Source organism: Alternaria dauci, chromosome 1, assembly GCF_042100115.1.
Source record: "Alternaria dauci strain A2016 chromosome 1, whole genome shotgun sequence".
Lineage (NCBI taxonomy): Eukaryota > Fungi > Ascomycota > Dothideomycetes > Pleosporales > Pleosporaceae > Alternaria > Alternaria dauci.
The window spans coordinates 5,463,204-5,475,764 of record NC_091272.1 but is presented as its reverse complement, the minus strand read 5'-3'; the positions used below and the strand labels follow the sequence as shown (position 1 = coordinate 5,475,764).

The 12,561-nt window shown below is 53.2% G+C and overlaps 5 protein-coding genes across 5 annotated transcripts; 3 read left to right on the top strand and 2 right to left on the bottom strand.

The window, feature by feature from the left end:
- Positions 1–110: 110 nt before the first annotated feature.
- On the bottom strand, positions 111–1,445 carry ACET3X_001693 (uncharacterized protein). Its single transcript, XM_069447013.1, has 2 exons — positions 827–1,445; positions 111–756 (listed from the first exon to the last, which is right to left on the bottom strand). The coding sequence occupies exons 1-2, from the start codon at positions 1,342–1,344 to the stop codon at positions 153–155; spliced, it is 1,122 nt and encodes a 373-aa protein (XP_069311935.1). The 5' UTR covers positions 1,345–1,445; the 3' UTR covers positions 111–152.
- A 154-nt stretch (positions 1,446–1,599) lies between these two features.
- ACET3X_001692 (uncharacterized protein) lies at positions 1,600–4,037 on the top strand. The gene is made up of 2 exons (XM_069447012.1): positions 1,600–3,727; positions 3,780–4,037. The coding sequence occupies exons 1-2, from the start codon at positions 1,699–1,701 to the stop codon at positions 3,965–3,967; spliced, it is 2,217 nt and encodes a 738-aa protein (XP_069311934.1). The 5' UTR covers positions 1,600–1,698; the 3' UTR covers positions 3,968–4,037.
- A 2,194-nt stretch (positions 4,038–6,231) lies between these two features.
- Positions 6,232–7,789, top strand: ACET3X_001691 (uncharacterized protein; the record flags this gene model as incomplete). Its single annotated transcript, XM_069447011.1, has 2 exons — positions 6,232–6,937; positions 6,987–7,789. The coding sequence occupies 2 exons, from the start codon at positions 6,232–6,234 to the stop codon at positions 7,787–7,789; spliced, it is 1,509 nt and encodes a 502-aa protein (XP_069311933.1).
- A 366-nt stretch (positions 7,790–8,155) lies between these two features.
- ACET3X_001690 (uncharacterized protein) lies at positions 8,156–10,747 on the bottom strand (the record flags this gene model as incomplete). The annotated part of the gene is made up of 2 exons (XM_069447010.1): positions 8,156–10,672; positions 10,727–10,747. 2 exons carry the CDS (start codon positions 10,745–10,747, stop codon positions 8,156–8,158), a joined length of 2,538 nt encoding a protein of 845 aa, XP_069311932.1.
- A 188-nt stretch (positions 10,748–10,935) lies between these two features.
- On the top strand, positions 10,936–12,064 carry ACET3X_001689 (60S ribosomal protein uL30). Its single transcript, XM_069447009.1, has 4 exons — positions 10,936–10,996; positions 11,046–11,154; positions 11,219–11,385; positions 11,435–12,064. The coding sequence occupies exons 1-4, from the start codon at positions 10,983–10,985 to the stop codon at positions 11,892–11,894; spliced, it is 750 nt and encodes a 249-aa protein (XP_069311931.1). The 5' UTR covers positions 10,936–10,982; the 3' UTR covers positions 11,895–12,064.
- The last annotated feature ends 497 nt before the right edge of the window (positions 12,065–12,561 follow it).

Below are 12,561 nucleotides of genomic sequence, written 5' to 3'. Positions count from 1 at the left end.
TACGTGAGGTAGAAAAGTAGCAATCAGCGCTTCACCAATAGCTTTGCACAACACGTGATGACGTGAAGTGGTTCAACGCAGAACAATTGGAATGCTTCGTACTGGGTATCATTAACGTGAGAATATTGAAAAGTGAAGGTCTCTGCGATCCACTACATGGACTCGATCCAACTTCCAGCAAGCCAGATGCTTGCACAGCCTGCAAGCGCCGCAGCTCCATAGGCTTGCCTCGTCCATCCCTGCTCCTCACCCACTTTCCAAGCACCTTCTTTCCGTGCACTGTGCGAGGGACGTTCAGAACCAACGCTCCCAACACCTTGGTCGTGCGATTTCGCCATCTTGACCACACTCCCCGCCTCTCGTATCCACCCTGTCTCGTTCCTGCCCTCCGTTTCCACATTCTGCACATTGCCAAAGAAATCCATAACTCGTCTCTCCCGTGCCGCCTGCTCTCCTCCCTCAAAGAGATCGTACCGTATACCTGGATGGCTGTGAATCTTCTCCTCGTCGTAGCTGTCGAACAGGTCGCCCATTGTCAGTTTGGAGGTGGGATCGCGGACCTGGGTTTCCAAAAACTCCAAGTTGTAGTATGTGTAGCGGTCGATGACTGCGACGCCGACGTCATTGTCGGCGTGGTGCGAGTACGAGGATTGGTCAATCTCCGAGGAGCCGGTGGCGAGGATGTTGGGGGAGTAGAATTTCGAGTACATGGTGTTGGCTTGGCATGTGTCGATCATGAACAGGATTTCGTGGTAGCTGGGATGGTGATTAGCAAGGAGGTCTAAGCAAGCAAGAGAGTGGGTGTGGTGGAAGGGAATGCACATACCGTTTCTTTTCCCACATCTGTCCGAATGCATCTGCGAGATCGAATGCGCTAATCTCTTCCGCGTCTTGGAATTTGAGAAACTCGTTTCCTCCGTGGCCCGTCATGTAGACGAGGATGTTACTCCGCTCGTCCGTCATCAGCCTCTTGCTCCGCGGCATGTCCTCTCCCACTCTGTCCGTCATCAACCGGATGAAGTTCTCAACCGTGACTTCGTATCCCCGGTAGTCTACCTCGATGTTGTCACCGTAGAGGTCTAGCGCGCGGTCTGCGTTGTTGTACACGGTTCCAGGGAAGGCGTTACGAGGGTTGCACGCCATGTCGTCCGGCAGCATGAGGATGATTTGCGAATCGGGAATCCCGAGACGCTTGACGGTGCGATACAAGGAGAGTACATTGGCGAGATGTCGGTAGTTGAACCAGAAGCGTGATGTCGAGACGAGGACAGCCCAGTTGGATGTATGTTCGCTGGCGACAAAAGGAGCTGCCAGGAGAGGCAGGAGGGCGGTGGAGAACTTCATGGCGACGTCGGCGTCGGTTGTAGATCCCTGGGAGGTTTGCACAGGTGCTTGGAGTGGTATGCGGACCCGCGACGCGCCCCTAGTTCTAGCAGTCCGCGATGCACGTTGGAGGGTTGGCCATCTGACAAATCGGAGATAAGCAATCACGCCGCCAATAATAACCGGCCATCACGTGTGGAGCTTGCCACGCTAGCCGATCACCTTGCATCATCGCGTGCACATGTCCAAGCACGCCATTCCATGTCAGGGCTCCGTTATCTGCCTATCTAGACGCCCTGGTCTTCTTCCTCTCTTCTTGCATGCTTCCTCGTCCGCACGCTGGCTGAGTCGATTCAGCTCCAGGATATCTCGAGGATGGCACCGGACAGGGGATCTGCGTCGTTGGAAAATGAAAGAGGAGGGCATGGTGAAGAGACGGACGATCATGCGCTGGGCCGCAGCAGGTCGGGAGACCGCAGGTACCTGGCTGAGCAGGCGTCGCAGCCGCAGAACTTTACGCTTCGAGGTGTTTTGGTTGGCTTGGCGATTGGCGTCGTGATTTGCTTCTCGAACATGTACTTTGGGCTGCAGACTGGCTGGGTTTCTGGCATGGCGATGCCTTCTGCTCTGATCGGGTTTGCGTACTTCAAGGTCGTTGCAAAGACACTCAAGCTGCCATTTACGCCGGTTGAGAATGTTCTGGTTCAGTCGGTGGCGGGATCGGTCGGCACCATGCCACTCGGATGTGGATTCGTAGGAGTAATTCCCGCTCTGAACTACCTGTTGAAACCTGAAGAGAATGGACCGCTCGATATCAGTCTGTGGAAGCTGATTGTGTGGTCTGTCGGTATATGCTTCTTTGGGGTCGTGTTTGCGGTACCGCTGCGGAAAGAGATGATTATCCGAGAGAAACTGAAGTTTCCGAGTGGGACTGCGACTGCGCTTCTGATCAAGGTGCTTCATGGAGATGAAAAGTCCAAGACGATGGTCCGTGAAGGGAACCAAGATAGGGAGGATCAGTCTGATAATGGAGACGAGGCACAGGGCCTACTACAAGGCTCAAGCGCGCAACGGGAAGAGCATGACCTTAGGCCGTCAATGGACGACAGCATAAAGGATCCAGATCAAGAGCTCGGAGAAGATGGGGACTGGAGATCTAAGATCAGATTGCTGCTCATCTCTTTTGGTGGATCCGCACTCTACACTGTCGTATCGTACTTCATCCCGCAACTCCACGATATACCCGTTTTCGGTCTTCCTCTAGCGGAGAAATGGCTCTGGACTTTGAATCCTTCACCTGCGTATGTAGGCCAAGGCATCATCATGGGCCCTGCTACAACACTTCACATGCTCCTCGGCGCCATCATAGGCTGGGGCATCCTTTCACCACTCGCCAAGCACAAGGAATGGGCTCCAGGGCCGGTATCAGATTGGACAAATGGATCAAAAGGCTGGATAGTCTGGATATCTCTTGCCATTATGCTCGCAGACTCCCTTGTGAGCCTGGGGTGGCTTCTTTTGCGTCCCGTCATCACAGTCGCAAGGGCTTATTACCCCACTGCAAAAGAAAACTTCCAATCGCATACATGGAAAGAGATCTTCACGCTGAACATCACATCCAAGCCACAGTACACTCAGCTCAGCGATGGCACGTCGGCGAACCCGTTGACGGCGATCAAGCAACATCTCGCTGAAGGTGCCGAGCCTGACGCCCCGCCTGAGCACCTTATTTCAAACCGCACCACCATCATCGGTCTCATCGCTTCGCTAGTTCTTTGCGTCGCTGCTGTCCACATATCATTCCCTAACCTTATTCCCTTCCGCCTTACCCTGCTATCGCTCGTACTTGCGCTCCTTTTGTCTATCATGGGTGTTCGCGCACTTGGCGAAACAGATCTGAACCCCGTTTCTGGTATCTCGAAGCTCACTCAGCTCGTCTTCGCGCTCGTTACACCTACCACGGGGCCTGGTGCCAAGAACGCCGTCATTATCAACCTCGTTGCAGGCGCCATCTCCGAGTCTGCTGCACTGCAAGCAGGCGATCTACTACAGGATCTCAAGTGTGGTCATCTACTAGGCGCGGCGCCGAACGCGCAGTTTTGGGGTCAGATGATTGGTTCAGCCTTTGGTGCGGTGCTATCTGCTGTTGTGTATAAGCTGTACACAAACGTATACACCATCCCTAGTGGTCTCTTCGAAGTGCCGACAGGGTACGTGTGGGTTTTTACTGCGCGGTTGGTGACAGGGAAGGGTTTACCGCCAATGGTCAAGGAATGGGCGAGTGGAGCGGCTGTCATATTTGCGGTAGGTACGATGATCAGAGTCTGGGGTAACAACAGAAAGCAGAGGGGTTCGAGTGGATGGTGGATTGACTTTGTGCCTGGTGGAATAGCTGTCGCTGTCGGTATGGCTTGTCGCCCCTGTTCACAGATCTTATCAGCTAACACAATGCGTAGGCATGTACAACACGCCATCTTTCACATTGGCGCGTACGATAGGCGGCCTGCTCAGTCTATGGTGGCGGCGATGGAAGGGTCGAAGCGAGACACCTATCATCGTGCTTGCAAGCGGATTAATCCTTGGAGAAGGACTATTTAGTATCGTGAACTTGTTACTGGCAAGTTTAGAGGTACCCCATTTGTAAGACGTTCCTCGATTTAGTCAGACCAGACCAGTCTGGTGGTATTCAATCCATGCTGCATGTCGAATTGAACAGGCTCCATTTCCTTGACATCCTCCTTGCTCCATGATTTTTGAGTCTCTGTTGTCCCATAGTCTACTCAATGTCTTCTCGCTCTGGTTCGCGTCTGCGCGTTCAGCTAGAAGACAATGGGCTTAATGAAAGCTTGCATGACATCCGATGATTAGTAAACTGTCTATCAGCACCCACAACGTCCTTTGCCCTGGATCTTCAAAAGTATATGAGTCGAGGACGAGATGTGGCGGCATGTTGTAGGTTTGATCTGATCAAAAGGAGACAACGTATAATGATCCACAACAGCGACAATATATGAAAAACATCTGGAAAGTTCTGAAATTACAGACATCCTTATTTGACTACACTATTCTCTCTTCCGAAGCAACCCACACCTCCTTAAGACTATGTCAGTCACACTCTTAACTCTCTAGATCGACCACTAGCACAGACCGATAATACCAGTCTTTGAGACGAGGCCGAACACGACAGTCTCTGAGATGATCAGAAAAAGACTCTCGAGTGAAGAGTACCTCATTGAATTGGGTATGGAAGCAAGTGCTGCAGTAATATCCCTGCTCCACCTGGGAAAGCGTGGAGTCTATCAAGGGAGCAAATGCTACGCACATATATTGCATAATACGACAGGGAACAGCTGAGATGACGGAGATACTGGGTCGGGTCGGGTCGTGCGCCTCTAAAGCACGTTCAGACTGTACGCTATCCAGGATTCGCTCGTCCAATTCTTCAGTTACAACAGTGCATGGTCTATGACTCGCCAAATCCATTATGCACTCGTCGTACATTGTTTCTTGCGCTTCCACTCTGAATTTGTTCAGGCCGTTCGTAAAGGTTAAAGGGAGAGTGCGAAAGCTCGGTGTTATGGCGAAATCTTCTGGTTCAAAGATTCGATCCCACATTGACTCTTCGTAGTTGCTCACACGGATCATAGGTCGTATGCATTCCACACAAAGTCGCGTGCATGTAGGGAGGTATATGTGCTGCGCCAATTGTCCCAAACACCGTCATAGGAATGATGGCTATCCGAACCTCTGCGCATATTACACCACAGCAGCTATGCAACAAGATCCGGCAGAGAGATTGCGACCAGATCCGGAACGAGTCCTTTGAGTTTTTACCGAGACCAGCAACAGGATACACTGATTACCGATGCGGGCGAATTGCAAGCAAAAGCGAAGAGGCGATTGTGTATCAACGACGTGCATTGCAAATCGGTTGCAGCGTCGGAAACGCATCACGTCGGTGACTGCAAGATTTCCGAGGACAACGAGAAGTAGCTCGATGGGAAGAATCGCGAGTGAGCCTAGGACCTGTTGCTGCGGCGCTGGTCCTGCGAGAGCTGAGAGCGGTGCCATGCGGTCCAGCAGTCGGTCGAGATAGAAATATTCGAGGTCGACGTGTGTGTAGGTGATGCTCTCAATAGGTACGTTTCGTGGCTCAGTCATGGTGGGTGTTTGATCTTTCCAAGTGTTTGTGCGGCTAATAGGGGTAGAAATATAGGCAGATCTGGTGGGTGCAAGAGCTGTGGTGGCTTTTGTTACTCAGGTTGTCGTGTAAAGAGAGAATGATGAATGTGCTGTGGATAACGTAAATGAGAGTTTTGCAAGAGTGCGCGGCTTGCTCAGAACCATGGAACGGTGCTCCGCGTGTGCCTCATAATGCAATCACGGAACAGTGCTCAGCAAATACCTAGGAACCTCAAGCAACCAGAGCCATTCCGTTTCCAGGATCGATACTAGGAGTGTCGCAATAGAAGCCCGTTGCTCAGAGTAATAGACAGCAGTTTACTCAAAACCAATGCATGTTAGACAGTAGTGAGCTACCATATATAGCCTACTAAGGTTAGTCATGTGACGTCCATCGAGGGCTGGCCTGTGCGCTGCGGGCGGAGGTTACTGCATTCGTCCTGGCCTGGACGCTATAGCAACAACAACACCAACGGCTTTCAGCTTGTCTTGATGCACAGACATTCGAGACCGCTGTCTTGCCTCACAAAGTGAAAGTCTTGCCGTATTGTTTCCGACACACCCATCCGACGCGGAGCGGGTAACCGAGCTGTGCATCCGACATCCGCGACAGTAAACAAAGATCGACACAAAGATATCCTCACCGACACGCGCACCCCCAGAGTCAAACTCGGGATTTTCCGCCCATAGATCTGCATTACTGCGCACTGTTTTCACTCGCACAAGATGGCTTCGACAGAGCAGCAGCCCGCGCTTGCGACCACAAAGCGCAAGTTCCACAAGCTCCTCGACAACCTCACCGCGAGCACTTCGACTACGTCCCTTGCGAGCACTATGCAAGAATCGAATGCTTCTACTGATTCGCTCTCGGCGAATTCGGGGCCAGATAGCCCTGACCACCTGAACAAGCGTCCGCGCAGCGCGAACCTGAGTATGGAGCGTCAGAGGGGTATATCCGAAGGACAAGAGCGCATCCGTCAGCTAAAGGAACAGCTCATGACCCCACGAAGAGAAGGCACGATCAAAATTGTAGGCAAGACTTTGGAAACGCCAAAAGCCTCAACGCCCAAAGCCCCCACGCCGCGCAAAGCGCCAAACTTCCAGCCATACAGCCAAGAACACTTCCTCGAGAGATTGAAGACGTTTGCGGATGTGCGCAAGTGGACTACCAAGCCGGATGCCATCAACGAGGTCGAATGGGCAAAGCGGGGCTGGAGTTGTGACATCTGGAATACAGTGGCTTGCAAGGGTGGATGTGAGAATCGTGTTGCGGTCAAGCTGAGGCCAAAGCGCAAGGATGCGAATGGCAAGGAGCTCGAGATGAGCGAGGATTTGGCCTTTGATATCGATGAGGCTTTGGTAGAGAGATACAAGGATCTCATCGTCGAAGGACATGCACACGATTGCTTGTGGAGGAAGCGCGGCTGCCAAGGTACGATCGAGTATGCGCATGTAGGAGACACAACTGACAAACTGAACAGAAGACATCTATCACATTCCCATCGCATCGCGGACGAAGAGCTCAGCCGAACTGCTCGATCGATACCGCTTTCTCAAAGCCATATCCGCCGATCTTCCCTTCCTCGAACACATCACATACCCCGAGCCATCCATACAGCACATCCTTGAACGCATACCATCATCCTTCTTCACTTCAGCCGGCACTGAGCCGCCCCTTTCGCCCAAAGACATCGTAGCATTCGCCTTTGCCCTCTTTGGCTGGACCGGCGTCTCAGAATCCCGCATATCCCTGGCAGTCTGCAACCACTGCTTCCAGCGCCTGGGTCTCTGGCTCTCCTCCGCCACGCGCCTCACAGAGATGAGCAAGAAACTGGACGTGCCAATTGAAAGCCTACGCCTCAACCTCCTCGAATCTCACCGCGAACACTGCCCCTGGAAGAATCCAGATGTCCAAGCAAACTCAAAAGACGGCCCCATCGCCAACATGGCTGCCTGGCAAACCCTCGAATACATGTTGCTCGGTCGCAACAAAGATATCGCCGCCGGTATTCACACCCCGCATAAACAAACACCTAGGAAGCAGCATGCTAGGAATAACGATAGCATCGACGTGGGCAGTGAGCTCGAGTATCCGCGTGGCAGCATGGACAGCGTCGAGAGACCCAAGGACCACGACGACGATGAGGATGGTGGTCTGCGCGAGAAGTGGAGTAAGCTTAAAGCGAAGTTGAAGCGGAGTGCGAGTAAAAAGAGTTTGAAGAGTACCAAGAGTGGGAAGAGCGGGAAGAGCATTATGACAAGGGGTGACAAGGAGAAGTCTTAGGCGGGCTTTCTTCGCAGTCGGTATCGTCTTGGGTGAATGGTGTTGTCGGTTTGTCTTTCCAGTTTTCTAGGTATGATTTGATGGGACGCAATGTTTTGTCGCTGGACGCCTCTGCTGTTGTATTGATATACCCTTTATAATGAAAGCTTTTGGAGGTAGTGATTCGAGAGATGAGCGTCATGAAATCAGTGAGATAACAAAGGTGTTGAACTATTGCATCATGACATTCACACGTGGGTATGCATGATAGACCAAGCAGCTATGCTCTAGATGATAATGAAAATAGGAAAACGCCAACCCAGATGCAGACCACAGATCATGGGCCAAAGCCGAAAGTGTCCCGGTGACTTTGAAAGATGATTACGCCTAGGCGCCCTCTTCCATTTTCACATCCTCCTCCTCAACCTTCATAACTCCCTGTTCTTCTTCAGCCACCATGGCCTCAGTGGCTTGCTCGCCGTCACTGACATCTACCTCTTCCTTCACCTTGACATCGTCTTCCGCTGCTTCCTCGGCTTCGAGAGCTTTTTGCTCCGCCTTGGCCTTGTCCGCAACGTGGTTGATGATCTCGGTATCCTTCTCGTTGAACAACCTAAGCAGCATGGCCTTGCGGTCGTCCTTGTCGACCATGAGGTTGGCACTGCCAGGATGCCTCCAGAGTGGTAGTACCATGCGGAATGGGATGCCCTGCTCCTCATCCTTCTCAACACGGATAAAGCAGCAACCGACATCCATCGGCTGCAGCTGCTCGCCGACCTCACCCAGACCGGTGTCACCCTCCTTTGGCAGCTTGGGGAACATCTCTCGGATGAGTTGGCGCAAGGTCTCCTTCTTCTCCAGCTTGACTATCCGCTTCCTAGCCCATGGCTCAAGGATACGGATACCCTCATTCTGCAGTCTCCATGGCGCTTGAGTACGATCCTGGTCCTTGATTCTATGCGACACGAACATTACGACACCGCAATGTATGAACTTCATGCCACGGTCCTTGTTTAGCGTGAGAATGGTCTTTGCAAGTTCGGAGGTGTAATAAATCTTGTTGAGGGAGAGACCTTCCTTGTTCTTGACCATGAAGCGGTCGCGTGGGAAGCGCTCATCGATGCCAAAGAAGTCCATGATGTTGGCAATGGTTGGATCATCAGAGGAAAGGTACTCAAAGTATTCCTTGGCTTGGGACTGGTTCTCGGGCTTCAAACGGGCGGCCGAGCCGTTAGTCGCGGGTTTGACCTCTGGTGTTGGTGCTGCGTCCTCGGTCTTGGCCTTCTTGGGCGCTTCAGTGCCTTCAGATTCCTCCAATTTACGCTTCAACGGTGCCGCAGAGGCATCCGCAGACTCTCCTTTGGTAGCGTCTGCCTCGATCACATTCTCATCAGGGGTTGGAATCGAGGAGTCGGTGGTCGTCTCAGCGTTGTCGTGTGACCTTTGGGCCTTGGTCGCATTCTCTGGGTTCTGCACTTGCGCGACCTTGATGTCGTCAAGCTTCTCAAGAATGGCAATGAAGAAACCACCAGTATCTTGCAAATGCGGGTAGACACGTATGCAGTGCTCGAGGGGGATGCGCTCCTCTTCGGACTTTGGCACAGGCGGGAAACATCCGGGGGTAACCTTGGTGGAAAACTGGCGCTCTGGTTCCTCGGCGTCGTACTTCGCCCTCGCTTTCTGGTATGTCTCCCAGCTGGTGAACAGGTGGGCAGTCTTCTCTCCTGCAGCAGTTACTGAGGATGTGTCGAGCACCTTCCATGTGTTGAGACCCGGCTTCCGCTTGAGGTTTGGCAGGTGATCTGAGCAGTCTACCAGTCGGACCTTGGAGTTTCCTCCGCAAGCCTCGATAGCTGCGGCAACGACAGCCTCGTTCTCGATGGGGTTCAGACTGCAAGTAGAGTACACCATGCGGCCGCCCTTCTTCAGCATCTGGAGACCTCGGAACAAGATGCGTAGCTGGAGACCGTGAAGGCCAAGACCATCCTTGGGCGTCCACTTTTGCCATACGTTCGGGTTCTTACGGGCTGTTCCATCGCCAGAGCAGGGGACGTCAGCCAATATCCTGTCGTACTTGAGGTACTGCTTCTTGTTGCCGTCGCTGGGGAGTTCGATCGAAGGGAAGATCGAGGCGTCGTGTTGCGTGACAATAAGGTTGGGAAAGTTGAGTCGCTTGACCTGATGGACCAACATGCCGGCGCGCTTATAGTCGGAATCGTTCGCAATGAGGAGACCTGTTGAACGTCCGCCGTCGCTGTAGTCACCGTCCTGGGTAAGGTCGACCGACTCGCCATTCGCTACCCGCTGTACGCGCTCCTCTTCGTCGCCGTGGATCATCTCAGCCAACTGCGCCGACTTGCTTCCCGGCGCCGCGCACATGTCGAGGACCACCATTCCTGGCTTCACGTCGAGGAAGTGTGGCGGGATCATGCTGACAACCTCCTGTCTGCTAATGTTGCCTGACGCTGCTTCGGCGACGAGGAACTTTTGGAAATCGGCAAAGGGCGCATGTCGGCGAATGATCTTCTTGTGCGTCTTCATGTGCCATACGAGCTCGTCGGGGAAGGCCTGCACAGCCTCGGGAGGCGACACTGGCTTGCCTTCGAAGCGCGTGGACGCAATGGCGGGGATGTAGCGCTGCTTGAAGATCTCGCGCACTGCGAGGGCATCGGACTTGGTGCCAGTGAAGCGGAAGCTGTTTGGCAGGTCCGTCTGGAGCGCCTTCCACATTTCCTCAAACTCTGACTCTTCCAGGAATCCTCCCATTCTGTAGTAGCTCTCGAAGAGCTCGTTCTTGCGCTCGATGGTGGACCATGGTTCTGAGCGAGTATCGCGTCCTCCACCACCACCGCCGCCGCCGCCGCGACCTCTGCCCTTGCCGCGAAATGGCTTGCGACCACCGCCCTATGCGAAGTCAGTGGGCGTTGTACATGTGTGGCGCATGCAGCGTCTACTTACGCGACCTCCGCCTCGTCCCATTGCTGCGAGTAGGTGTATGTAAAGGTGGAAATTTGCAAACCTGCAGCACTCGTCGCAAGTTGCCAGCTCTCAGGAAAATGTCGATAGCTTCGACGAGCGGGCCAATAGAGCGGGGCATTAGCGCTGCGCTCAGCCTTGGCGGCCTCACTAGCGCCCGCACATGAATTTCGTGCTGGCCAGCCGAACTTTGTTCCTCCAGCTTCCGACAACAACAAGGATACTAACCACCAGCAAAATGGCCCGCTCATCGTGAGTATGCCGCTGTGTCGAGCCATTGCAGTCTTGCTAATTGATCCAGCGTCCCCACCCAGAATGACATCGCTGTCCCCGAGTCGGTGCTCAAGAAGCAGAAGGCCCACCAGAAGACCAGCGACTCCCAGGCCGCTGAGTTGAAGAAGAAGCGTGAGGTATAACATCTCCCAGAACCTGCGCAAGCAGATAGGAGTATCACAGTTGGCTAAGATTTCTTAGGCCAGCAAGCAAAAGCGCGAGGTCATCAAGGAGCGCGCCGCCAAGTACACCCAGGAGTACGCAAAGGCCCAGCGCGATGTCATCGAGGCCAAGCGTGCCGCGAAGCGCGACAACTCTCTCTTCGTCCCCGCTGAGTCCCGCCTTGCCTTTGTTGTCCGTATCAAGGGGTATGTCGAAATTTTCAGCGCGCTTGCGACTGCATTCTAACGTGCGCAGTATCAACAAGATTGACCCCAAAAAGCGCAAGACCCTCCAGCTCCTCCGTCTTCTCCAGATCAACAACGGTGTCTTCGTCCGCCTCACCAAGGCCACCAGCGAGATGCTGAAGATCGTCGAGCCTTTCGTCGCTTACGGATACCCCAACTTGAAGACCGTCCGCGAGCTTATCTACAAGCGCGGTTACGGAAAGGTCAACAAGCAGCGTCTGCCCATCACCGACAACGAGCTCATCGAGGCCAACCTCGGCAAGTTCGGCATCACCTGCATTGAGGACATCATCCACGAGATCTACACCGTCGGCCCCAACTTCAAGGCCGTCTCCAACTTCCTCTGGCCCTTCAAGCTCTCTTCCCCTACTGGCGGTTTCCGTACCCGCAAGTTCAAGCACTTCATCGAGGGTGGTGACCTTGGCAACCGCGAGGAGTTCATCAACCAGCTCGTCAGGCAGATGAACTAAGCTCTTGTGCTTTTGTTCAATGGGTGGAGTAACGGTTAGCTTCAAAACGATACCATGAAGATCACGACTACTGGTCGCCCACTCCTCGAGAGAGGATGGAGGGCAGGCCGAGCCACATGCTCTGGTTAGTTTAGACAATCTTCTGCACATCAGCTGAAGGAAGAATCCAAAAAGTTCATTCCATTCTGTCGCAATTCATGTCAATGATGAGTGAGCACTGACACTTGACTTTCTACATCAGTATCCCATGTCGAATTCATCGTCCTTTTCCACCCTGATCAAATCATCCTGACTCCTACATTTCAGGTGCCAAAGCTCCCGCAAACGATTGAGACTCAGACGCTCTACTCGCCATTCGGACACACGTTGTTGGTCTGCATCGGGGGCTCGACGTGAGAAGATGCGCGCAAGTGACAGTGGAAGCGGTCCGTAGTGGACGACCATGTAGAGACACATTGCTGTTGTAGTGGGTTCAAGAGCTTCTAGCCAAGGCGATGGGTACGGTTTCGTCTCAGTGTAGCGTGGTAACGTGGTTTTTGAATCGACAGGCAGTAAATTGATGTAATGAGCGTGTAAGAAGTGGATAGAGTGCTCTAGATTCCACGATGGAAGACGCAGGTACAAGGGTTGGTTATACGTGAACGGGTGAGTCAACCACACGCCATGA